The sequence below is a fragment of the Gekko japonicus genome, unplaced genomic scaffold, assembly GCF_001447785.1.
Source record: "Gekko japonicus isolate JY-2015 unplaced genomic scaffold, Gekko_japonicus_V1.1 scaffold1884, whole genome shotgun sequence".
NCBI lineage: Eukaryota > Metazoa > Chordata > Lepidosauria > Squamata > Gekkonidae > Gekko > Gekko japonicus.
The window spans coordinates 231,388-259,225 of record NW_015176030.1 but is presented as its reverse complement, the minus strand read 5'-3'; the positions used below and the strand labels follow the sequence as shown (position 1 = coordinate 259,225).

General features: G+C 41.0%; 1 protein-coding gene across 2 annotated transcripts in view; it reads right to left on the bottom strand.

Annotated features, from left to right (window-relative positions):
* GPBP1 (GC-rich promoter binding protein 1) overlaps positions 1-27,838 on the bottom strand; it is a 50,286-nt gene that overhangs the window by 9,667 nt on the left and 12,781 nt on the right. The window contains exons 3-11 of one of the 2 annotated variants that reach the window (XM_015426619.1): positions 18,130-18,246; positions 13,504-13,626; positions 9,336-9,459; positions 8,508-8,731; positions 7,201-7,267; positions 6,559-6,743; positions 6,074-6,211; positions 5,721-5,882; positions 4,299-4,486 (exon numbers count right to left, since the gene is read on the bottom strand). In XM_015426619.1, the coding sequence (XP_015282105.1) occupies positions 4,299-4,486; positions 5,721-5,882; positions 6,074-6,211; positions 6,559-6,743; positions 7,201-7,267; positions 8,508-8,731; positions 9,336-9,459; positions 13,504-13,569 (1,154 nt within the window). In that variant the 5' untranslated portion in view covers positions 13,570-13,626; positions 18,130-18,246. The remainder of the gene's footprint in view (positions 1-4,298; positions 4,487-5,720; positions 5,883-6,073; positions 6,212-6,558; positions 6,744-7,200; positions 7,268-8,507; positions 8,732-9,335; positions 9,460-13,503; positions 13,627-18,129; positions 18,247-27,838) is intronic. The other variant, XM_015426618.1, reaches the window with a different exon arrangement.

Sequence of the window (27,838 nt, the reverse complement as noted above, 5' to 3'; positions counted from 1 at the left end):
GCTCAAATTCCCGAGGATGAAAACTTTGTTCCTGGTGGCCATTACTTCAGCCAGGAGGATTTCGGAACTAGGCACTCTGTCAATTCAGTTGGAGCTGTGTTTTTCACAAAGACAAGGTAGTTCTGAGAACAGATTCCACCTTTTTTGCCCAAAGGTCAATACTAAGTTTCACAGATCACAAGAGATTTGTTTGCCATCATTTTCTCCAAATTCAACCCATCTGGAGGAAAACGTTTGGCATACACTGGATGTGAGGAGAGTGCTCAAATGCTATATTCTCAGAATGGCCTGTTTCAGATGGACAGAAGATATGTTTGTTAACATTTTTCCTCTTCACACAGGGAGAAAGATGTCTAACTCTGCCATAAGCAACACTATGAGGTCGTGCATTACTGTAGCCTACAGGAGTATGAAACGAGTTCCTGCAGGTATCACGGCCCACTCTCTTCACAGTGCTGCAACGAATATGGCCTTTGCCAACAGGGCATCGGTGGAGGAAGTCTGTAGGGCTGCTACGTGGTCTTCGTTATCCACATTCATCAGGCATTACAAGATATGTTTGACTCTGCTGATGCAGCATTCGGACAGAGAGTGCTGCAGTCTGTTCTGACTCTTGATGACGACCACCCTCCCAAAAATTAGGGACACTGCTCTGGGAGGTCCCACAAGATGTCCTCCACCTCAGAGGGAGAACGACCATTGGTTACTCACCGTGAAGGGTCCTTCTCCTCTGAGGCTTGGAGGACATCTTGGCCCTCCCGGGTCATCATTTCCTCTACTATGCTGTTCTTTCACACTCTATTTAAAAATAATAATAAGATTATGTGAGAGAGGGGACTCACCTTTTTCTTCCTGTGCGAATGTTTGTGATTTGGCTATACTCTTGTTGTTGATGGTCAAGTTCTCTTTTTTACAGTGGTTAAGTTAGTGTACTGCTTTTGGATCACCCACAAGATGTCCTCCACCTCAGAGGAAGAATGGTAGCTTTCCTTCCCCTATCCAGGAGACTATATGTATCTAGATCTCCCTGACCCATTTCCCATAGTAATAGTGATAGGGCATTAGTATTCCTTTCCCCATTCCATATATGTAGTGTGTAGAAAATGCAAAAATAAAAAAATTCCCCTTTGGAGGGTCAAAAAAAAAAAATCCCCCGTATAGTTTTAAAAACTTTTCAGATTTTTCTGCACACCTGGGGACTGCCCGAAGTGTGCAGGAAAATCTCTCTGCCCCACAAGTGCCCCCGATGTGTGGATTTAGATATATATAGATTATATGAAGCAGCAAACATAGAAGACTGAAACTAATGAATCTATAACATAAAGTCCATGCACATATATGCAGGAAGTGTGGTGTATTTGTGTATTGTTACCATACCAGCAAACATCCTGAACTCTTATTTTAAATGTTTGGAGATGTGGCTTCTGGAACACAAGATCAAGCTGAGGTTATTTAGTAGAACACTTAAGTACTTTCAAAAGGTCAACATTGTCAAGACATACCAAGACTTCACATAGCTGTGGATTTAAATATACACTTGCTACTGTTCAATGTGCAACTTTCCAGAACCCTAAATTACCAATTAGTATCCTAAAAATATGGAGCTGCGGTGGCTCAAATGGTTAAGACGCTGAACTGCAGGCTGTGGAAGGTCAGTAGTTCAGCAGTTCAAGACCCGAGTGCCGCATGATGGAGTGAGCTCCCATCTCTAGTTCCAGCTCCTGCCAACCTAGCAGTCCGAAAGCAAGAAATTGCAAGTAGATAAATAGGTACCACTTCGGTGGGAAGGTAACAGCGTTCCGTGTGCCTTGGTGTTTAGTCACGCCGGCCACATGACCACAGAAACGTCTTCGGACAGCGCTGGCTCTTCGGCTTTGAAACGGAGATGAGCACCGCAACCCTAGAGTCGGATTCGACTGGCTTTCGAGCAAGGGAACCTTTACCTTTATCTTAAAAATAGAATGCTATTGCTGTACTTAAGTGTTAACAGATATCACACTGTAAAAATGTTTAAGTGGTTCCTACTCTCACCTATATAGCAGTTTAGGCTATATTATCAATCTTTCTACTAAGGGGTGGGGGGAAATCTTACCTGGTGAATTTCTTTTCCTGTGGACAGTTTCTTCTGTATCGTATTAAGTCCTGCAACCTGAGACCATAAGGCAGGGCAAATCAAATCTGCCTGGGGACTGGGGCCCTAACTCCTAGGCACTGAAAAAGCCAGGAACAGGACACTACAAAAATAAACTACTACAGTAAGAGGTGGAAGCATAACTACTCACACTAAAAATCAAGAACCAAAGGTGTTCAGAGCTTCTGAAAATTCTAAGTAACTCTGCAAGGCAGGCTGAACGAACTTCTGTCCACAAGGACAACAAGTAAGAATCTCCCTTTTCTCCCTTGTATCCACAATATATTCTGGTTCAGGATGTTTAAAACCAGTAGCATACTAGGGAGAGATGAATCCTAACCTAACTCAGGAACACTGCTAAGAAACCAGAATTCCTTGCAGCTTAAGGACTCTTTGCAGCACTTTTCTCCCCAAAAGCCACCTCTGCTTTATAATGTTTTAAACTATGTAAAACCTGAAGAAACCTGCAGCAACCTAACATATCTCCTCAATTGGAACTCTGGCCCCAAAGGTTCCTGAAATGGCTGCCAAAAATGACCAGCAAACCCTTTGGCACAGGAAGGTTAGAAGTGGCTCCTCCCCTTTCTACTCTAGGACTATGTATAGGCCAAAGCTGCAACTTCTCTTAGCTATTGAGACAAGGTTAAGAGAGGAGATGTTGTTGGGGGTTCCAGGATAAAGACTGAGCTGCTCTGCCAGCCCAAAAGGATGAGTGACAGGTGTAAATCCCATCCTGAAGGGAAAGGGGGAACAGAGGCTAAGGAAACATACTGCCTAGAGAGGCAGTTGTACAGCAGCGCCTCAATGTCTGTGAGATACCCCAGACCCACTATGGCAAGTGACACCCTGAAGATTTAGAGACAGAATCAATTACAGCTCTGGGTGAGCAAACATGCTCTGGTAGGACTCCTTTCCCTCCTGGTTGCATGCTTACAAAACCAGGAGCACAAGCTGCATGGAAAAGGTAGTCTGCTGAGAAGAGAGCAAGCGATGCCCCTTTTCACAGGCTGTCTTGCACTGGAAAGTTTGAAGATAAGAATCACCTTAATCCATTTCACAAAGTCCTGATGGTAAGCTTCCCCTTCAACAACTGATAGGGAGAGTGATTTAGAGCTCTAACTCTGCTTGCTGCACTGTTTGAGCCTGACCCTGAGGCTAAAACAGCCCTCCCCCCATGAGACCAGTAAATGTATATACCCCAAATATATTTTTGGCTTTCACAAAGACCCAAGAGCACCTCCAAAAGGTGTCATGAGCAAGGTGAATACACTGCAAGAACTTTTGCCTTAAGATGTCCAGAGTGAAAGATAATGCATTTTTCTACAACATATTAAAATAAGATCTCTCAATCAAAGCAAGAACTAATCAGACGAGCTCATGGCAGGGACCAGGCTGACTTCACAGATATGTCAAGAATGCATTAATTGAGACTCCTCTGACCCTCCAGAAAGTTCATCACACATTTCTTATTTACAGACAACCTGCTAACCTAGAGCAACTTCTCACCTGCAATGATAAACCACTTAACAGCAACAAACCAAGATGCCAACTTTGTTCTCGTATTGATCCTAGCAAGACCACCAGTGGACCCAGCAACATCAGCCACACCATCTCAGGGTCATACTCCTACTAATCTTCTAATGTGACTTATGCCATCACTACACTGGACAAACAGGCCAGTCCCTTCGACAAAGAATTATTGTACACAAGTTTGACATTAGAAACCACAACATTAAAAAAACAGTGAGCATTTTAACCTTCCAGGACATTCAGTTGCTGACTTAAGAGTAGCAATTCTCCTACAGACAGACTAACAAGGCTACCCATCTCTAGACAGAGGAAGTGGGACTCTAGAAAAGAAACAAAGCTGTAATCTCTAAGAAGCTTAATCTTGCTACTGGCAGAAATACTACTCCCCACACACACACACACACACACACACACACACCAGCCTTTTGTTGTTGTTTTAGAGAAAAAAGCAAGCTCTAAAGAGCGTCAACAAAGCCTTGCCTATGGTATAGAAATGACTAGCAGCCAGGGAAAAGTCCAACTCACAAGGCAAATCTGTCCATACCTTACGGTTTCTGGCTGAATTAACTTGTACCCATGCAGGGAGAAAGATTTTTCTCGGAAGGTTAAACTGAATGGAGTTTTAAAACACACATACCGATGCTCTGCTTCAAGTGAGCTTGAAAGGACATCAGTCTGAGGAAATGTTGAAGAGCGGATGATCTGCTCGGAAATCACTGCAGCATTTCTATTTTCTTGCGGAATTTCATTTTCAAAGTTTCGGTTTATGTCCCTCTCTTGGTGGCCACTGTTGCTGTTATGTAAATTAAATTCATCGTCGTCCTCCTGTTAAAGAAGCCACACATTTCAGGAAGTTCCAAACATGACTTGCATCTCACAATTTGAAATAAACCTTTATATCACAACACCACAGCAAGTTCTCTTTAAACTGGAAAAAACTCACTAAGAAAAGCATTAAATATGAAAAAGGCTCATTGATGCTAGGGTGCGGGGTAAATTTCAGCAGCTGAATGTTATGCTAAGATGGACAGTATATTCCAGAAGCTGCAGTATGTTTGTTTCAAGTGCTTTGGGAGAGAATTCTGATTCAAAGTACTTTTAATAAAAGAATATAGATCCACATGCTATTCACAGCCTTAAGCATTCCCCTTCCTTTCCCCACAACAGGCACCTTGTGAGGTAGGTTGGGCTGAGAGTGTTCTAAGAGAACTGTGACTGGCCCAGGGTCACCCAACAGGCTTCATGTAGAGGAGTGGGGAATCAAACCTGGTTCTCTAGATGAAAGTCCACTGCCTTAACCTCTACACCAAGCCGGCTCTCTACACTCTCTAATACTTGAGTTTTAAGGAGGAAGACAACTGACTGACTAGAATACTGGCAAGTTGCACTCCCTTTCACATTGAAGTTCAAAACCTGTAAACTTTGCCATTAAGGTTCAGCGCTTCAGTTTTGATACCAAGAAACTTTACAGATAACACAATGTTTAAAATTACTTGGAAGTGTTCAACAGTAGTTAGAAACCTCAGAGCTAAGTCGCAAGTGCTCTGCACATGTCAAAAGAAAAAAGAGGAAGCCTTTAAAATTGAGACGGAGTATAAAAAACATGGGATACAAAGATAATTTATCATCTAAAAACAAGCAATCAACCAAGTAAAAATACTATGCGAGTTGTAGAGTGCAAGAGCACCTTACCCACCACTGTGTGGCAATGGCACAGACACACACGTCTAGATGCAAACAGCTGATTCATACCATTTCTTTCATATAAACAGAAAACAATATGTAGTAATCATGCACACTGGGCAAGCCAACATTTAGAACGGATGGTATATGGATGTATATTGTTACTGCTATCAAAAAAGAATAAGAAAAATATTTGTTTTTTTCCACCATAAGAATGTTAGCAGAACCAGTGCTAAACTGATGTAATTTAGCAATCTTTTAATGAAAAGTTTATATGAAGATCTGCCTGTTTCTAATACTTAGGATGACAGAAAACTTAATGAAGTATATTGTGTGGGTTTGATACAATGCTATCACGAATAACTGTACCCATTACCTTCTCTTGCCCAACACAGTTTTCATCATGTTCTTCTTCAACTCGATCCCGTTTCAACGTCTTCAAAAATTCACTCTTTTTATCAGTCCGCATTCGCGTTAATTTGGTTAAGCGAGGCTGGCCAAGTTTATCCACTGGGGATGAGGAATTTGACCGATTGCACTAACAGGGGAAAAGACAGTATTGAGACATGAGAAAAAGTGAGGAAATTGTAACTTTTGGTCAATTAATTATCCTATTTCAATAACTTAGTTTCATGGGTGTTCAAGATTCTCCAGATTCATTGTTTAATGCACAACCTACCAAACCTGAAGCAGCCCGGACAAAAAAGGAAGAACACATAGCTGAAATACCTCTTTCACTGAATTCTGTGATCCAACAGTCTTGGCAGTAGATTTGAAAGCACTGAAGTTTCCAATACCATATGCAGAATCATGAGGAAATGGAGTCCCAAGTTTGTTCTCTTTTGTTTGGCTTTTCCACTGCATAGACTAAAATCAAAATGGTAAGAGATATCGCAGAAATGAAGTTAACTAACTAGTTTAAAAAAATTCATTTATCAAACATTTCACAGAGAAGAGTCTAAAGCTACTATTTATAAGGGCATGTAAAGCCCCTGACCCGAAGCAACTGCATGCAAAATATGATACAAGAAATACAGAGGTGGTGAGGGACAGTATAGGAGGGAAAAAGGGAAATTAGAAATTAAGGTGAGCAGATAAATGTAGTTAGGCTTAATTTCACTTTCATAAAATGTTATATGAGCATTACAAGCAAAGAAATTTTGCAACAAAGTGAGGCTGCCCTGCTGTCCATACACACCACTTTCAATTCTTACCTTTGCTGGTGGAATTACAGGCTTGGGAACTAAGCCTTTATAAACACTTGTACCAGTCCCATTCTTAGCTGGCTGTGAATGAACGTTTCCTCCCACAGGGAATCCAGATATCTGTAAATCTTTTGTATTGCCTTTTTTAATGACCAGCATTCGTGGAGATCTAGATTTAGGATTTAGAGGATATTCTGAAACGAAGTTTGAAAAGAAAAGAATCAATCCAGATTTCAGGGGGAAATTCAGCACAGCTGAGAGAAAGGCTCAAAAGTTTGTGATTATACATCATACCCAATTCCCCTTATATTTTTGTAGGGCATTTAATCAGAGCATTTGAAGCCAGGCCTATGTCACATGAATAACACCATCACCTGGCTAAAAAATAAAGATCCCTGTACACAGATAGTTTATATATTTCTCAACACAAGGGCTCAGCAGAAGTCCCCAGATTAAAAAATGTATAAATACTGCATTTGACACAAACACACAAAATGAAGCGATTTAGTTATCAATGAAGGACATAATTTTAAGGCAAACAATTCATAACTGACAGAGACAAATTATTATATGGAGAAATAAAATGGCGTATAACGTAGAACAAAATAGTATTCAATAACTTTATTGCACTGCAAAGGCCAGTACTCTTACCCCAAACACCTGCAGCTAAGGATTTATTCTGGTTTGGTTCTCTCTCATATTCAGGATTCAGGGATGGCTAGAGGGGGGGGGGAGATAAAGAAACATACAGCTCAATTATTTCAGAACCTTTTAAAAAGTCTCATATTTGTAATCTAGTGTGTCAACTAACAAATTTGCCTGAGAAAACAGTCAGGTCTTTGAGCATTAAGGGGGTATAGGGTGAGTCATTCAACAGACTATCAATCGGATGAAAGTCCTCTCATTTGGGTGCTAAATTCCAAATTATTCACTCTCCGCTTGGGAGTACTGTATTGGCTTTCAGCCTCTCTTAATTAACTTCCAGAAATGAAATCAGAATACTCATAATCTGATGGCATGGAAAGTGTTAACCTGTTTATATTAAGTAATTGTCATTTTGCAAAGTAAATCCTTGAAGACTGAGATTCACATTGCTCTGCACCCCCCCCCCAACAGTAAATATGAAAGCTAAGAATGAATGCTTCTTTGCCAATGACAAATGTGGGTCTTAGTAAGATTCAATGGAAAGATCCTACTGAGAACTCAAAAGAACTGAATAAATTATGTTTTACTCCGGTTTTTGCAAATCCCAGGCATCAGGTCATCACAGTTCCTAGAAATTTCATTGTGGTGCCTACCATTTTCAGCTATGGTACCTCTCAGCAGTTCTTCCACTGGTGACAAATGGAGGAAGGGGTCCCCTTTGACTACCAAAGGCTATGTTGGGGATTGTGGGACCTACATGGACAAAGGCAATGTGGGACAAGGGCTGTAATATGTAAGGGAATTGGCCGAAATTCAGCTATATAGGTGGCTGGACCCAACCCAAAGCTTTACCGTATTACATCAGAATGTTCCATTGTATGACATAAAAATAAATGTATATGAAGTTCCTGTCACTGCTTGTTTACATTTAAACTCCAGGTTACACCATTCAGTGACGGTGGATGAATTCATTTCTTAGCCATACAGCTCCAATATTGAATTAAACTGAGCTTCGTAAAACAATCATGGAATTATGAGAAACTGGGGAGACGTTAGGCTAGGGTTAGAGGATAACGTTTTCCTGTGATGACAACCAGGGTTACCTCTGTATTAACTGATATACCAGAACCCTTCTGTCATAACTTTAGTAAAATTGTATGAAGAGGTTAGGTTCATGTTTAGCAGTAGCAATAATTATAAAGTTTTTTCATTAGAAAATGAAACCCTGAAGGCTGAAAAATTAGTATGGCTCCTAAATTTGGCAGCTGGCTCCTACAGCCAAAGAAAATGGGTTACAGTCTGGCTGAACTCACAAAATCTTCAGCTTCAAATTGTTTGTGTTCTTCCTTGTCTTCCTTTTTCAGAGTCTCACAGTCAGGTGCATTGCTTTCATGCTGTCCTTGGCTTTTCCCAGAATGGAAGCTGCCGGTGCGAGCACGTGAACTCCCGCCATGGTATCCCCCTCTGTGATTTGTGTTTTCAGTGCCATTTCTACCTTGTGAGCGCCAGCCATTCCTCTCTTTTCTTCCCAGATGCCCTAGGATTTTAAAAATTGAAACACAAAACCAAAAAGCAAGTTTTGACTAGGTTTTATCTTGCAAAAAGGGTATAAAAATTTTTAAAATTCAATGTTAAGCTATACCTAAGAAATTATTCAGACTTATGACTAAATCTTGTAGGGACTGAGCTGTGGTATTGTATGTACCCCTCTCACTCCTTGTTCCCCGCTACATGAGATGAGGAGATACGTGTGGACACAATTTCTCCGTAATCCAGAAAGACAAGCTCCACCTATAACCTAGGCTGGGGTCCGGTATTAATACCAAGTTTCCAAATACCCGGGTACATTAAAAATTGATCTGATTATCCTTACAGGCCTTAAAAAGACCACTTTTTAATGGATTAATCCTGTATTGTTAATTGTGGATTAGGAGGGACAGACTAAAGGAGTACGGCATACTCAATGTGAGCAGGATACTCTGGAGAATTGTTCCGTATATTGAAATGTGTTGTTCAGTGAAATGTTTTTGCATTCTACTTAAAGGGCAAAAGCAGAGAGTTTATGAATAAGGAGTTCCAGAACATTCCAAATAAGACACCGGAAAACAGAAGAACATCTTATCTAAAGACTAAATACAAACCTCCATTTGAACGGCCACTACTAGGATCAAATCCATCAGAAGAGTTGTGCCGCCTACGGTTAACTTCATAACGGTTCTCAGTCCATGAAAAGCTTTCGGAATGCTTCTCAAGATTCAGTGATGACTGAAAATGGAACAACAATATTAAATGACCTTACCTTAATCACCACCTTAATCATCACCAGCCTTCTAAACTATACATCATCCAGATATTGACATTTTCTCAGTCTTGCATACTAAGCATCCTCCAAAATCTTTCTAAATTCTGCCCAAGAGGAAGACAGGGCTAAAATCATGGCACCTAAAGAAAACTCAGTAACACCTACAGCATCCTACCACTCTACATGTGCTCCATCGGATGTAACTGTATATTGGGCTGCACTTACACAACTGAAGTAAATGCCACCAGATGGCTGTAGTTGTCAAGTTCTACTACAAGCATATGTCCATCATAGTTCCCAGATAAAACATTTATAAGTTTCCAGCTGTTCAGGCTGAGCTATTTGGGTCTCTGTTTGCACTTCCAAATCATCCAAGCTAAGTATCATTTATTCTCTATGCTGTAGCCACTGAAAGATGTGCTATTTGGAATCAGTCTTTTAGTGCTATATTCTACACAATTTAAAAATTAGGGTGTGTGGGTTTTTTTAAAAAAGCATTGCTTCGGCATACAATTATGCAGTCTGCATTTTCAACACATGGTGGAGCTAGCGCTCTATCAAGCTTGCTGATGTTGCACTTTCCTTTCGTTAAAAGTTTTGATGATTTATGATCTTTCAGGCTATTATTGATCACTACTCTACAGTAAGATGAAAAACCTGATACCTGAGAAGTCGGCAAGTACTGCTTGTTAACAGAATGCAGGCAGCATTTTTAACTCAAGATTTTTCCACCACATATGGGGCATCCTTCATATTATGAGACTGCTGTTTCCAAACTACAGGACAGGTTCTTGGCTTCAAGGTATTTTTGGCTTGTTTTTAAACATTTACATTAATTTTTTTAAACCCTGAAAATATATCTGCCATAGTGACAATTGAAGAACACAATGAATTGAATCCTACAGAAGTTTTCCACTAAAAGAGCCAGCAAAAACTTTTTGTTCTTGTAAGAGTCAACCAACTGAATGTATTGTGATACTAAGAAAACTTTATTGCCTGAACTAATTTAGTAGATGGAACAATTTCAATCCATCCATGCAAAGCAAATTCCTTAAAATCAAGGGGAAATCAAAATCTTACTTGAAATCACAAAGATCAATTTATTATCTTTATATGTAACTAGGAAAAAGGCCCGTTGTGGAAATAAATACAATGTCCTCTAGAAAGAGGCTCTGGGCGGGTGCCCTGGCCTTGGACACTCAGTGTCAGTTTGCTGTGGCAACCTCAGCAGGGTATAATGACACTGAGTCCACCATTTTCTCCAGAGGAACTGATCTCTGCTACCTAAAGAACAGTTGTAATTTTGAGTGATCTCCAGTCCTCACCTGGAAATTGGCAATGATCATTCCCCAGAAGGGAATAGTTAGTTTGGAGGGTGGAGTCTATAGCTTTGTACCTGTCCGAGGTCCCACACCTCCTGAAACCTCACCCTCTCCAGGCTCCATCCCTCACATCTCCAAGAATTTCCCACCTGGAGTTGGCAACCCTGTCTCCTTCCCAGCCAATCATCAACCTACCTTTATTTCCCCCTCACTCTTCAGCTTTCCACCCACACACGCACACACACACACACACCTGCAGCCTCTCCTGTGCTCTGAAGCCCTGACTGCTAAGTCACATTGGCTGTCATATGAGGGCCACCTCAGCAGCACATAAGGATACAGAGACCACCATTTTCTCCAGGGGAACTGATCTCTGCCATCTGGAAAGCAGTTTTAATTCTGAGTGATCTCCAGCCCTCACCTGGAGATTGGACACATTTTACCTCAGAACAGCAAATTGTTTAGAATGTTAGAGGCAAAAGCCAATCAAGCCACATATGCAAACGACCTGTGTTCCGAGGCAAAGGCCAATGAGGCTGCATATGCAAATAACCTCTGTGTTCTGACTGGCTATGGGGGGGAGGGGAACAGCAAAATGTTTAGAATGTTGGAGGCAGGACTCAGGCAAAGCAGCCAGTGGATAGGGAGACCCTCTGAATGACAGATGAGAGAGCGAACTGATTTTGGAGCGTGTGGAATGTTCTAGAGAAGTGCCACCACCATTCGGCTTTTATTTATAAGGGAGATAGCCAACTATGTTCCTACCTGCGGATACCTAAATTTGCAGATCAGAGTGATTTACGCAGAAATAAGATTTTTTTTAGCAAACTTGGGGGATCCCCCCAGGTTTGCTAAAAAATCCTAAATTGAGAAAAATGAGTGCAGGGGTTGAATAGATCCCAAATGCAGGAACTGTTGTCTGCACAGGAACAGATAACTGAAACATATCTCATGAAACTGTGGCAGGCAAAGAGGGGAAGAGGGCAGGCAAGCGAGCAAGCGGAGCTGGAGGTCAAGAAAAGAGGAGCCAGACTGCTGATGCTGCTACCCAGCAGAAAGGTAATGGTTGTGGCCAGGAACAAGGAAGAAGCAGCAGAGTGGCTTTCTCCTTCCTTTGACAGAAAGTGAACACAAACAAACAGCAGTGGGTAGGAGAGGAGGGAGAGAAGGTGGGTGGGTAAGCTCTCACTGCAGGAGTGAGCAAGGCACACTTCAAAACATTTACTCCTCTCCTCACATGTACAAAAAGACTGGGGTCCCAAACTGACTGTGCCCAAGGTAACCGAGCAAGATATTATAAATAGGAAAATGTAAAGACTGGCTCCTTCCTCCAGCCACAGCAGCTGAGAACAGTTTAAGAACATAAGAGAAGCCAATGTTGGATCAGGCCAATAGCCCATCCAGTCCAACACTCTGTCACACAGTGGCCAAAAATACCAGGTGCCATCAGGAGGTCCAGCAGCACGGCCAGGACACTAGAAGCCCTCCCACTGTTGCCTCCCCCCAGGCACTAAACAGTGCATCACTTGCCCCAGACTGAGAGTTCCTATCTATGCCTTGTGGCTAATAGCCACTGATGGACCTTTGTTTAAAAACAAAGAATCTGTGTCTCCTATCCCCCCCTCCCATCTGATTGGATTAGTAGCAACACTAAAACCAGAGGGGAGAACCTGTTACAGTGGGGTCAAAAATTAAGCAGATCTCTGAAAGATAACAATGCTGAAGGCAGCATAGAAAACAGGACTATCACCCCCACCACATACACACAAATTATAATATTAATGAAAACTAACCACAACAGAATTCTGCAACATTTTGTTACATGCCCCACTTGTCAACCAAACTAAAGCACACTTCCAATTTTGTGGCAACAATTAACAGGTTGCTTTACAATTAAATACAGCTGCTATACAGTTTAGGAATATAATGCAAAAATCTCAGCTTTATGCAGTCCACACTTTTTTTGCACTTCAGAGCTGTTTCTGCTAAGAGATACAATATTTATGTTTGGCTTTTTCTATGTATGCAAGGATACTAATTAAGACCATGCCCTTGAATGAGAAGTCTTCGCAGTTCTTTGGAAATGTCCCACTGAACAAAGTGTTTTTAACTAACCACTTTAAAATTGAAACAATGTGTAATAAAATCTCACTTTTAAAATTTCAGCTGTAGTGCATTTTCTATTTTTGAAAAATGTGATTTAAAAATGCAATTGGAATGAAACACAAAAAATATATAACTTCTTAAAACTGAATTTATGACCCTGTTGTGGATAGCTGTTTTTTTAATAAAGAAAAAAAATACAAGAAAACAGCTTTCTCAGTCATCATATAGCATAACTGTTCAGGCAGTTATACTGTAGCTTAATACAGGACTGACAAGTCAATACAGATATCATCTGCTGCTCCACCAGAATAACCTTCTGTTTTATGCCATCTACTTTCTATCTCAGACTAAAGGTTAGACTTTATTGCATTCACTTTAGAGTTAGGCATCCACTTAAATCACATTATTTATTTTTTTAAATCCTAGTTAAAACAAACTCAACCTAAACTGCAATTCTTTGAAGTCTATTTTTCTACCCTGAAAACACCGAAGCCAAGTATATTTAGATATGGTTTCCACAATTTTAAAAGCTGTTGTTTAGGCAAGTTCTTGTGATTCAGCAGATAATAAGAAATTCACCTTTGATGATGATGATGGTGGAGTAGGAAAATTAAGCCAGGCTGGAGCAAAGTCATGCTGCGCCATTTAGGTCCAGTCTCACCAAGTCAGTGAAACAAGGCTTCAACACCTCATTGCAAATGCCTGTCAGAAAAGTGAGACATATTGTTACATATAAAGACACGGGGGAAATATTTTAGTGTCTAAATCATCAAACTTCATTTTCTTTACTTGCGGAAATGGTTCCCAATTGTATCAATTGCCTGTGGGAAGCCTACACAGTGGGATCTACATAAGGACTTCAGTGGAAACTGCACAAGCAGAAGCACGCCAAAAATCCAATTTAAACTACAAAGCAAAAAAACCCCTGAAGTATATTAGATTATCTGGCTAAACTGTGCAAGACTAAAACTGATAATAGTAAAACACAAGAAGTCTGAACATCAGCATTCAATGAGAACTCTTAGGCAATGCTAGAAAAACAGCACTAATTACAGTATAGTTCACCCAATCATATATCTATGCTGCGAGCTATCCTGTTTCTACCTCCCTCCTCAAAACGCTTGAGGCATTTTACAACATTTTTTTAAAAAATACAACACTGTTCAGTATTATACACTTAGAAGCAGAATAGAAGGTTCAGCTGAAGCAATGATGTTCTCCACCTTCTGCCATTCAGTCCTAGCTCTCTTGCAATGCAGAGGGAAATGAAAACTTTGCATGTTTAAAACCTACCTTGGTTTATCCACTAAGAACCAAAACAGACATGACACTGGATGAACATATTCTCTTTAAAAAGGCAATAGGTACAGTGGGAGGGGGACGTTTGACATTCCCCACACTCAGTTTCACCAATTGAAACCTTACCCTTTCCTAGCTCCACAAAGCAAAAAAGAAATGGCACAGAGGATGGCTACTTTTCCCTTCTTAGGACGAGCAGCACCATAAGGTTTCAGTGGGCAAACAGAATTGGGGGAGAAGGGTTAAACGCACTCTCAAGGACTGCAACCATTTCCTTTCTTTAAAAAAAAAATCCTGGGATGACCTGCTCACTCATTACCCAGTATCATACCTGGTTTTCCCCTAACTTTCATACTATCACTCCTATTCCTTAGATATGACATCTTCACATAACCTTCCCAGAGCACAAATCTCAATTCCCCTCAGGAAATGAAGTACTTTATTGTTGCTGTGAAACTCAAATAAAAATACCCACCTTACAGCAATGATACTCAGCAAGAGGCATTAATTGAAAACAGGAGGAGTAGGAGTTGGATTTCTATCCCACCCTTCACTCAGAGTGGCTTACAATCTCCTTCCCTTCCTCTCCCCACAAAAGATACCTTGTGAGGTAGATGGGCCTGAAAGAGCTCTGAGAGAACTGCTCTGAGAGAACTGTGACTGACCCAAGGTCACCCAGCTGGCTGCATGTGGAGGAGTGGAGAATCAATCCTGGTTCTCCAGATTAGAGTCCACCGCCCTTAAGCACTGCACCAAATTGGTGTTTACTGAGCACACACCAAATATACAATTGTAAGATTTTTTAAAAAATAATTTTTAATATGTAACAATAACTTTTTAATTGCTAGATCACATCTGAATAATTGTTCTTTCCCCAATAGAGATTAAAAAACTCCTGGAAATTTTGCAGCCACAGGAAAACAGGCTTTATTTTTTCCTGCCATTTTTTTTTTTTGGGGGGGGCAGGGGGTGGAAATTCTGAGGAAAATACTTTCCTAAATTGCTTAGCGGTTTAACACAAAATTCTTAATTTATAACTTAAGTTTGCATGTAAGTTGTATGTTTGCCAGATTTATACAATTTAAAAGCATACATGTTGTTTTTAATGTGAAAAACTGCAAGTATACACAATAAAGAGTTGCAGAAAGGTGGGCAAAATAAAAGCTGAAAGTAGAAAAACATTTTGTAGTAAATAAAAGTGTATTATTTAAACACACTCTCACTGAGTCACAACAGGTAGGACTGCAAGCATGTTTTGACAGTAAGATAAGAACATCAAAGACACTTCTATTTAATAATATATTATCATTAAACACATTACAGCTTATTAATTGTTGCCAAATTTATATTTAAACAAAAAACTTCTGAAAACACTGCACTATGTCTACAGTATAAGATGGTTATTCAGTCCCCCCACCCAAATTTCCAAATTTTTCCACTGGAAAGATTTGAGATTTCTCAGACTTTTTCATGCTGTGTATTTGGGAAGAAAGAAATGTTTTGTAAAACAAGATTTTTCTCAAAGAAAAAATATTTCATAGGTTTTATTCAGTGCTCCCTGAAATTTCCCAATTTTTTCCATTGGAAAAACTGAAAAAGTTCTGAGACTTCTTGATGTTATATATTTTGAGTGTGGGAAAATCTTGCCTTAAGAAGCATTTTATTCATGCTAAAAGAGAAATACTTCATTGGCTTTTTTCCAGTAATCCTGCCACCGGAGAACCTGGGGAAGTCTCAGGAAAAAAGTTTTTTCCCAAATCCCCCTGGCCCCTGGCCATGCCCCACCACTGTTGAAACTCGACTGGCTCTTGTGTATCTTGAGTGAGGAAGACTTTTGACACAAAACTGTTGAAGCTTTCAACTTCTCCAGAAATCTTTACTAGGCAGAATGTTTTTTAAGCATGTTTATGTTAAGACACGTGAATTCTGTGATGACTGCACAGAGACTACAAAGAAGGATGAGTGTGGGCAGGACAAACCCATTTTCCATCTCTGGCACAAGACCTGCAGCTCACCTCCCCCATCCTCCAGTTCCCCCAACAGCAGCTGTTTCAGGGTGGGAGATAAAGGTGTCCCTTGCTCGAAAGCCAGTCAAATCCGACTCTAGGGTTGCGATGCTCATCTCCGTTTCCAAGCCGAAGAGCCAGTGCGGTACGAAGACTTCTCCGTGGTCATGTGGCCAGCATGACTAGACGCCGAGGCGCACGGAATGCTGTTACCTTCCCACCGAAGTGGTACCTACTTATCTATTTGCAATTTCTTGCTTTTGAACTGCTAGGTTGGCAGGAGCTGGGGCCAGAGACGGGAGCTCACTCCATCATGCGGCACTCGGGTCTCAAACTGCTGAACTACTGACCTTTGGGTCTGCAGTTCAGCATCTTAACCATATGCCAATTACAAGACCCACCAAGCACAAGCCTTAACACACATTCCACACTGGAGAAGAGTGCTTAGGAGAACCACAGATGGTGCCCAAGCCACTCAATATCACACCTTTACAGTCTAAGTAAGGCTGAACTACAAATACAAGATACATCCTAGATTGAAAGGTTGAACTCACAACAAAGGTCCATTTCACATGATGAACTGTCACACCCATAAGCAAAAGTAGGCTTGCCAGTTTGGTGTGGTGGTTAAGAGTGGCTGACTCTAAATTGGAGAACCGGGTTTAATTCCCCACTTCTCCAACATACAGCCAGCTGGGTGACCTTGTATCAGTCACAGTTCTCTCAAGAGCAGTTCACTCAGAGCTCTCTCTCACAGGGTGCCTGTTATGGGGAGAGGAAGGAAGGGAGATTGTAAACCGCTCTGAGTTTGGAGTCTCCAAACTCTTCAGTTTAGAGATTTCCACAGCAAATTCAGAGATCCATACTTTGCACATCTCTCAGGGTTAGGCACCCCTACTCACTAAATTTTTTTAAAATTTACTACCTCTTGCCAATATAGATCAGATCAACAGTGCAGAAAATATTGGAAACTCCAACAGTGGGATGCAACATAGACAGCACTGCATACACAGAAAGAACCCAAAAAGATTGGTGGGCTCAGACAGTTGCATAAAGCAGTCTTGCACATCTGAAGATGCTGCCCATCCGTCTATCTACACAGGAGGGAGCTCAGAATGTCCTCTTCCCCAAACAAAAGAAACCTTCATGTTAAGTCCAATATTTCACTTTTACTTGAGGAGGACAGTCTGGAACGTTACCAAGCAATACATTCATACACGGAGGAAAATCTCATCCACTAACTAGGATAGAAGGAAATTCAGACCACTTCTGCTGCAAGATTCACAGCCCCAAGGCCATAAGAGTTATGGCTACCGAGTCCAGCCTGTAACGTTTGACAAATGTGGACATAAGTACCCATGTTAAAGCTTTTCAAATGTTTGACAGGAAGCATTCATGTTAAAAGCCACGGAGGTCACTGCACAGTGGACTGAGCATGGTGTTACACCTGCTGGCACTTGCCACCCTTGAGATTAGCATGCCAATGAAATGCATTCTTTGAGAGTAGTCTTGAAGACCTAACAGCGGGAAGGCTGTTAAGCAGGGCTTTTTTGTCGTGGCATCTGAGTACTGAATACTGGTGGGGGGGGTCCCAGTCTTGAGCCTTGGGTGCCAGCTCACTCACTGAGCCAGAGTGAGTGCGCACCCTCAGTAACAGCCTAGGAGAGATCTGGAGAGGGAGGAAGAATTCAGGGAATCAGTACAACCACAGTACTGGAACCTCTTTTTTACAAAAAAGACACTGGCTGTTGGAACTTCTGAAAGGTCTTGTACATCTTAGGTAAACACAAAGAGTTGTTTGCAGGTCTAACAAATGCCATTCCTTCCCCTTTGGATGTGAAGGATTTGGGCAGGACACAGGTAGACTGATTTCCTGAGAGCAGTGAAACACAGAATTTACCTTTGGCATAAAGGCAGCGTCTAGATGGAGGATGACTATCTTTGTGGAAAATGCACGGTCCTCTGGAAAAAGACAGTGCCCCCAGTTCCAACACTGTCCTGGCTGATGCCACTGCCACTAAACACAAAAGAAATTTGTGGTTCAAAGGAAGCCTAAGTGTGTGGTTGCAGTTCCACATGCAGTCACCATCAAAAAAAGCAGAGAACAACTGGTGGATGTAGAATTGTCTCACACCCCCAAGGAAGCACTTTACTAGGTGATGCCCTGGATATTGGGACTCATTAATTTGAGGCAGCACTGAGGCCAAAGCCATAATCTGCCTGAGAAGTATACTGGGTCTTAAACCTTGAGACCTTCTTTCAAGAATACTGTGATCTGAGGAGGGTGAGAAGCTCGCACACTGAAACCCTTTCTTCTGCACTATTGAACATATGCTTTTCAAGTGCTGTCATAGACTCTGAAAGTTGACTTCCTACAATAGCAAGATCTGTGTGACATTTTTTGAAAACCCTGCTTTAGTCAATGCTTCCCACTCAATCACTGAGCAGTCAACCAAAGTCATCCCAGATCTGGATGTGAAATTGGTCTCCATGACAACATTTCCACTGATATGGGAAGTTCACAGACCCTGTTGACAGGGCCTTGAGAACCACGGCCATCTGAAGATGCTGTTCTAGTGCAATAGACTTCTGATATGATAGAAAGGTCAACTGGACCAAATGAAAAGTGGGTTATCATGAGGAACACTGTTGACTGAAACAGTAATCAGACACTGAAACTGAGTTTAAAATATCAAATCCATGGGAAAGGATACCCATGTCAGCTGGATTGCCTGTATGCTTTTCTTCCCAGTCTCTTCCCAGAGGAATACTTTGTCCTTTACAGAGTTCATGACTGTACCCAGGTGAAGAACTGATCGCAACCAACTAACTCTTCTGATAATTTATGACGAAGCCATGTTGTTTCAAACACTGCATCAAGAGTCTTGAGATTCTGCAGGATCATATCACTGGAAGGTGATTTGATTAGGTGGTTATATGGATGAATGTGGATGCCCTTAAGTGCAGGGATTGGTTATCAGCAAGACAATCAGTGTGGTAAAGACTCATGGTGCAGAAGGTAGCCCAAATATCATGGTGCTGCACTAGAACTGCCAATTCTTAAATGAAAACCTGAGGAATCCCCTACAAGCTGGTAGGATGGGAATACGTAAATATATTTCGGGGAGGTCTATAGATGTGATAAGAGTCCCTAATTTGAAGAGGTTCAGCAATAGTTTTTAAAGTTTTCCATCCTGAATTTTTCATGTCACAAAATGATTCAAGAATCTTAGGTCTAAAAATTGACCTCCAGGGGGTGGGTTGTTGTTGTTTCTTTTTTTTTGGGGGGGGGAGGGAGATGAAAAACAACTGCATAAATGCTCAAGTGTCTCTGCTGTGATGGTACAGGCTTAACTGCTTGTACCTCCAGCAGATGAGACATGGCTTCTTTTGTCTGGGTATTTGGAAACTGCATAGTGTAGAAATCTGTCTTGTAGGGCACCATATCCTGACACGACAGTGCTTCTTACTCACTTGTCTGAGGCTGACTACTCCCATAATCTGATGGAATCCTTCTAGCTGACTCCCCACTGTGCTGCAGACACAGTTCACCTAGCTTCAAAGTACTGAAAGGGTGTCCTGAAGCTTCAGCCCAATTGTTCTGTCTGTGTCACTGTCTGGATCTGTTCCACAAAGACCTTTTGATGTGGCTTTGGGATCTTGGGAGATCTTTAGATCGTAAAGCCTCTCATCTGTCTGAGATGGGCATGGGCTTCTTCTTACCCTTTCGCTCTACAAGGATCGTCTAGCTGACCAGCAAACAGCATACCCTCTGAAGCAGGGGCTGGAAGCTGTGGGACTTGGAAGATGTGTCATGGTTCCGTTCTTTAGGCACAGATACTTGCAGGTGGATACCACTGATGCCACTGCTCGAGCTGCAAGTTTCTGCAAAGTTAGGCCATGTTAAGATGAATGCAGCAGTTCTTTCCAGCCTGAAAAGTTAACTGAGGACTTTTTCAATGGAAAAATCAATTGCAGCACAGGAAATAACACACTTTTAAACTTCCACTACAGACCACAACATTCAGAATTATCAGTAAACACAAGTACAGAGTAAGCTTTAGAAGAACACCGTTCTCTCCCAATGGAAACATCACATAGAGTAAACTGGATAAAATTCACCAAATGCCATTTAGGTAATAAATAGTTCTCATGAAAGATTTCTGATGAAGAGATCAGTCAAGAAGCTTGTTAAATTCACCTCCTACAATGATGCAATTATATGAAAACTGGCTCCATGTGTTGAAAACATGTACAAACAATTTGAGGAGCCGGATATGTAATTTAGCTGGGGACAGACACTTAAGCATAGTCAAAATATGCATCAGCAGATTTTGCCTGCAGTACAAGAACACACCCATAAGGGTCTTCAAATTCTTATTTATTTATTTATTGTTTACATTTCTATCCCGGCCCTCCAGATATCTGGCTCAAGGCGGCTAACAACATTTAAATGGCATAAACAACCAAGTTAAAACAATAAATATCATACCAGTTAAAACAACACCAGTTGCAATTAAGCCAACAGAAATGGCAGTAATCCAAATCCCATCCAACGATAGGGGTAGCGTCCAGTGGAATCTCAGGCCCGAGGGTGTTCTAAAATTTCAGACCAGATGATGTTCCAGGGCACACTCATCAGTGGCAGCCCCTAATCGAAAGCCAGGTGGAAGAGCTCCGTTTTACAGGCCCTGCAGAACTGTAAAAGGTCCCACAGGGCCCTGATGTTCTCTGGGAGCTCATTCCATCCTCTCTAAGAACTTGAATGTTAAATAGATCCAGGTGGTCAGCTGTGTTGGTCTGAAGCAGTAGAACAAATTTAGAGTCCAGTGGCACCTTTAAGACCAATATAGGTTTAAGACCTTTTGATGGTCTTAAAGGTGCCACTGGACTCTAAATTTGTTGAATGTTTTTATGCATCAGGGTAACCACACCCTTTTGAGCATTTTGATTGTACTGTTGCACAGCTTTTGCCAATCCAAATGTATCTAAAAGTGAGGACAACATAAACATTTGAGTGAGATGTGGTTTAAATAAGTGAAATTTTTGAATACTGCCCCACTTACTACTCTCTTTTTTTATATTTCATTTTACTGTTGTGCTTTAACAACTCCAGTTTCTTGGGGAAGGGGAGTCATCTACTCAGCAGAAGACGAACAGGTGCTTACAAGGAATAGCAAGTTTGTGCACTCTGGCTTTAAACTTTGTTAACTTTGAATGCTCCTTGCAGTTGGACTACCTATCTTGGGCCCTTTCGGGGGCTTCTTGTCTGCTGCCCCTCTCTAAGTGGAAAGGAGGAGGAGGTCAGATTTATACCCTGCCCTTCACCCAAAACAGCTTACAATTGCCTTCTCCTCCTCTCCCCACAACAGTCACCCTGTGAGGTAGGTGGGGCTGAGAGACTTCTGAGAGAACAGTGACTGGCCCAGGTCACCCACCTGGCTGCGTGTGGAGGAGTGGGGGAATCAAAACCGGTTCTCCAGATTAGAGTCCACCACTCTTAACCACTATACCAAACTAGCTCATTAGTGTCTACTTATGCTACAAGTGGATCCCATTCCTCCCGCAATATCGATTTGAACATTTTTCATATGCTAAGTTAACATCCAATCCAGACCTAAACATTTAGAAGAAATATTTTATTTATAGAAGGCTTGGCCTGATAGGGGTTTTTTCACATTGGACCACCTGATAGTCTATGATGATAAGATTTGTCATTTTCTCATCTGAGGTCTAGATATGACTTGTCAACTTCTAATGCATGGCCGTATCTACAATTGCAACATCTGTTGGTATCTAAATATGAACCTGCAGCATTAAGTGTCTCAGAGTCCCCCTTGCTCCTGGAAATTCTAATTAAATTGATGCAGAAAACAAAACCTACAGTATTTGTCTATCAATATTTGATGTCAATTAATACATGATATGCAGAGTCTCAGGAATGAATGGAATAAGGAGCTAGTTTATACCTGCTCGCTCTATGGATTTTAAATTGTGACATTCAGCAAAAAATTATGTTAGGACACAACAGTGACACCTTAGCAAAGGACTGCATAAAGCGTCTAACTGCTGGCTTTATAACTCACATGACAGGTTCCTTAAACATATGCTTTGATTCAGTTTTTCTGGGAAGAAGTTATTACTCATAAATTTTCTATTATAGCGTTAATTGGTTTTTTGAGAGTGCTTATATCCTTTTAAACTATCTGCCCATCTCTTGGAGGCTAACAGATGGTCAATGAAAATGGACCTCCACACCCTTATTACAGCTAAAAGACTTGTATGACAACATTGGAGAGATAAATGCCCATCTCTGGTAAATCACTGGACTGAGGACCTTAGAACGTTATCAATATTTGAATTAATGGCACGCTGACGACAATTGTGTGTGGACTTATTTTTAGATATCTGGAAACCTTTTATAGAAACATACGTGTAGATCTGCCATCACTGTTATACTTTTGTCTCTATATATACCTCTTTTCTTTTTTCTTTTATTTAGTTGCTGGATTTTGAGGGGTTTTTTCCCTTGTTCTTTTTTTCCTGTGTTTTTTTTTTTTACAGAAACAAAGTGTGTTGGACGAGTATGTGGGAGACCCAGGTTCAGATCCCAACTCATGCCATGGAAGCTGGCTGGGTGACCTTGGGCCAGCCAGCTTAACCTAATTTTCAGGGTTGTTGAGAGGATAAAATGGAGGAGAGGAGAATGATGTAAACCATCTTGGGCCCTCATTGGGGAGAAAGGCAGAGTATAAAAGAATTTAATAAATAAATATTGCAAATCCATCAATATGAGGGATGAGTGTTGCCAGCATTGCTGCCTGTCTATACAGTGCACTTGTTTTCAGTTTTTGATCAACACCATTCTAAAGGAGGGTAAGGATTGAGTGGATCCAAGTGCTTCCCATTGTACCATCTCACACTATGCCTTCCAGGAGAAATTATATACTTTGATGGTGGAAGGTTTCCTAAAGAATAGCATGCTATCAGCAACTTTCCCTAAATAGCCTAGGTCTATGAATCTTTTCCTCTCAATTTCCAGATAGTCAACATGGAGCTATGCTGGGTCCAGGTGCCACAGTGGTTTCCCCATCCTCCATGATAAGAAAACCATATGAGGTTTCAGCAAAGTCTCCCTGTCCATCCCTTGCCTCAGCCTCACCAATCCTCAAAGGGAGAAGAAGAGGGAGAATATGGAAAAGGGGAGAAATGAGTGAAGTAGTCATAGAAAGAAGGTAAATAAGCAGAAACCAATAAGGAAAGGGTCATAGGTTGTAGTTTATAGTGGTCCAGTTTTCAGAGCTCCTATTAAGAGCCTCTGTTCCCTAGTAAGGCAGGAAACAGACTGAATGAGGAGACAGGAATTCAAGTTTTGGTCCTGCCTCCTTGATGGACAGATGGGAATTACCCATGAAAAAATGCCCTCTTCCCCCAGAGTGACAGCAATTCAAAAACTGCTGATTTTTAGTCACCTTGGTTCAGCCAGTAAAAGAGCAAATCATAAATGGATGTCAGAAAAAAGAAAACAACTATTAAGCATCTCTGCTCAAGATTAGAGAAGGATGCTAAGTTTGAACTATGTTTGAACTATGGTAAACAGTTTGACATTCTATAGATTAGAGAACATCAGCAAGAGATTTATTTCCCTGATGAAACTGTAGAGCTCCTAGCTTCAAACATTTTCAAGAAAATACATTGCTTTAGGTACAAACTGGGAAAATCCCAGCTGTATGAACATCCACAAATCCAATATTTTATAATAGGAACCAGAGTTTTTCCTTTCAAAACCCTGATGCTACTAGGAATTTGAAGGATTTATGCAGTCTTGCTGTCACTCAAACCATGCTCCAAACTTCCAAGAAGCTCCACAAAACGCAAAGCTAGGAAATGCTGGGAACAGCATGTCCATTGTTGGAGACAGAATACTGGACCAGGTCATGAACAAACATGTGCCAATGAGACAATTCTTATTTGAAACCATTTAAAAAAAAACACAGAGGAAATGTGGAACGTGATGCTTTATATACATTGACCCTGCCATTAATGGGACATGGAGTGCTGGAAAAATAACTGAGAATTCCTATGTAATTTCAAATATTTTGTTTCCTGGGATTTTCCCTAAGACTATTCAGACATTCTCCAAAGCTGCAAGATGTGATAATATGAGGTATTAGCACAAAGTAATGCTATACTAGCAATAAGCTATTTTTTAGTCTCAATGAAATACACTACACATTAAGTCTTAAATATCTATTTCAATTCATTTCCAAGGGGGTGATTACATTAGGATAGGAGCACTAATTAAGTCTTTGTTCCAGAAGGCTTCAATTTTCTAGACTTCAAACTCATTCCTAAAAAGAAAGTTTTATTGGAATGCATGAACTATCAGATATTCATCCAAAATAATTAGTTTTGCTACTATATACATTCATATTTTATTGCATAGGTAAAAGAGCTTTGATACCTATTGATTGTAAGAGATGATATGAAGAATTGGATAATGATCTGATTGTAATTAATAACAAAGATGTTACCTGGTTAATTTATGTAGAAAAGGTTAAGTAGGGGAAATGACGAGGTGAATTGAAGATCTGAGCACTGTGGGAAGCCATGTAGGGGGGAAAGGGAGGAGGGTAGGATGTAGGAAAGATATAAGTGTATGAAAAGTGATGATGTAACTTGGATATATCCTAATAAAATGTTTTACAAAAAAAAAGAGCTGGCATTGATCAATTTTAGCTAGCTTTTAAAGTCAGCAATTATTTGCGCCTACTTACCAACTCTGCCCCTTCCAAGTCCTCTGGTATGGGGCAAGGTTTCATAAGGCTTTGCACTCCATTTTGAAGGCATTATAGGTGGCTTCAAAAGGCAATATTAAGTGCAACTGGGGGGGGGGTTGAAGGCTTGACAACCATATTTGTAGTCCTTTCAAGAAGACACAAATAAGCAGTACATACCAGAATTTCAAGATGTTGAGATTTCCAGGATGTTGCCTAAAAAACCCTATATTCTTACAGATACACAGACTATGGTTCCAGTTTTAAAAAATCACATCCAGTAAATATTAATATCTCCTATTTGTATGTCATTACAAATCGTCCTTGCTGTTAGAGAGAAATTACTAGAACCCTACTGTCTCACATCTAAAGGTGACAAACAGAAACAAGAACTCTGAAGCTGTGGTAGGTAATATAAAACTATTGCTTCAATAGCTTGGATTGCAGAAATACAGGTGTAAGCTTTGTTATTTCATATAAACTCCACGTTTACTACACCCGTATTTAAGGCTGAAACAAAAACTGCTGATCTCTAAGTTCCACTACCGTATGGTGCCCATTAAGCTGCTATTCCTCATATTATTTCCAATAAAATATTGCATGTATTATGGCAAGAAAGCTAACCTATCTTCAGAAAGAAGCATCAGAGCCCCAAAATGTAACATTGCACATAGCACAGGGGATGAACAAAGAATCCAAAGAACAGTCCAAACACACTAGCTGTAATTTTTGCTGTTGAAGCTAAACAGGACTAGCCCTCTACATTGCCAGGTCGGACAGCTTCCTGAGAACCACAGGTAGGCTGCTCTAAGTTTGTTTGGAGGAAGCAAGATATAAATGTGTACCAATCAACTACTGAACACATTTTTATCCCTACAATTACAACAAAAAGTTACTTATCTGCCAAAATATTGAAACTGAAAAATTTAGTGTACTTTCATTTTGTGAAACTGCGAAGTACCAGTTCTATTTCGTGTAGTGGTTAAGAGCATGGACACTAATCTGGGAGAACCGGGTTTGACTTTCCATTCCTCCACATGCAGCTACAGTGTGACCTTGGGTCAGCCACAAGTTCTTTCAGAACTGTTACTTCAAGGGCAGTTCTCAAGAGAGCTCTCTCAGCCCCTCCTACCTCACAGGGTGTCTGTTGTAGGGAGGGGAAGAGAAAGGGATTGTAAACCGCTCTGAGACTCCTTCGGGTAGTGAAGGTGAGGTATAAACCCAATCTCTTCTTCTTCTATTTAGCTTGCCTTAAATCCCCACCCCCAATAAGATTAATAATCTCTACAACTTTGTTGCAGGAAGACAAAGACAAAAACACGAACAGATAAAGATGTCTACAGACTGGAGAGAGAAGAATGACAGAATGTAACCTGAGAAAGCCCTTTGAAGCTTTATATTTTAACAGAATCTTATTTTCTAAACGTTCTAGTCACTGTTGTACGTCTTTTTAAATATGTGACGTTATATTTAATGAGAAGAAAAACAACAGTAAACAGACTCAGCTACAGTACAGTTAAAAACAAAAAGGGGGTTGTAAGACAGTACCAACTTTCTCAATACTGAGTATCACCACCCAGTATTTGAAATGCTGAAACCACAGTATATTCATGAGATATGCCATTTCTGCTCATGATTTCTGTGTGACCCTCAGCAGTGAGGCGTGCAGCTCTTATTCATAGGCTTCAAGTACTTCAACACTACCTGTATGATGCCATTTCTAGATCTTTGTCTACCAGGTTTACACAGTACTACTGCTGTCTTGATCGTCAGATATTGTAACTAAGGATGGGCACGAACCAGGAAAATAGAGATTTGTGAAGGTTCGTGATGTTTCACGAACCACAAACTTCCACGAACCTTCCCATTTAACAAACTGGTTCATGGTTCGTGATGCAGCGCAGCTACTAGATCACCACTTCCAGGTAAACCTCGCTGCTTGGACATCACTCACATGCTGTGTGGCTTTGCAAGAGCCATTTAAAGGGAATCCTTGTGGGTGATTCCCATCCATCACTTAGGGAGGCAGGACTAATTTCAATTACTTCCTGTTTCCTGTAGTGGGAGTCACCCTAGGCTCAGTTCTGGTGCTCCAAAAGCAATACACTAACTTAACCACTGTAAAAAAGAGAACTTGACCACCAACAACAAGAGTATAGCCAAATCACAAACATTCGAACAGGAAGAAAAAGGTGAGTCCTCTCTCTCATGTAATCTTATTATTATTTTTAAATAGAGTGTGAAAGAACAGCATAGTAGATAGGGGAAATGACGACCCGGGAGGACCAAGATGTCCTCCAAGCCTCAGAGGAGAAGGACCCTTCACGGTGAGGAACCAATGGTCGTTCTCCCTCTGAGGTGGAGGACATCTTGTGGGACCTCACAGAGCAGTGTCCCTAATTTTTGGGAAGGTGGTCGTCATCAAGAGACAAGAGTCAGAACAGACTGCAGCACTCTCCATCTGAATGCTGCATCAGCAGAGTCATACATATCTTATAGCAGTCCTACAGACTTCCTCCACCGATGCCCTGTTGGCAAAGGCCATATTCATTGCAGCACTGCGAAGAGAGCGGGCTGTGATACCTGCAGGAACTCGTTTCATTCTCCTGTAGGCTACAGTAATGCATGACCTCATAGTGTTGCTTATGGCAGAGTTAGACATCTTTCTCCCTGTGTGAAGAGGAAAAATGTTAACAAACATATCTTCTGTCCATCTGAAACAGGCCATTCTGAGAATATAGCATTTGAGCACTCTCCTCACATCCAGTGTATGCCAAACATTTTCCTCCAGATGGGTTGAATTTGGAGAAAAAGATGGCAAACAAATCTCTT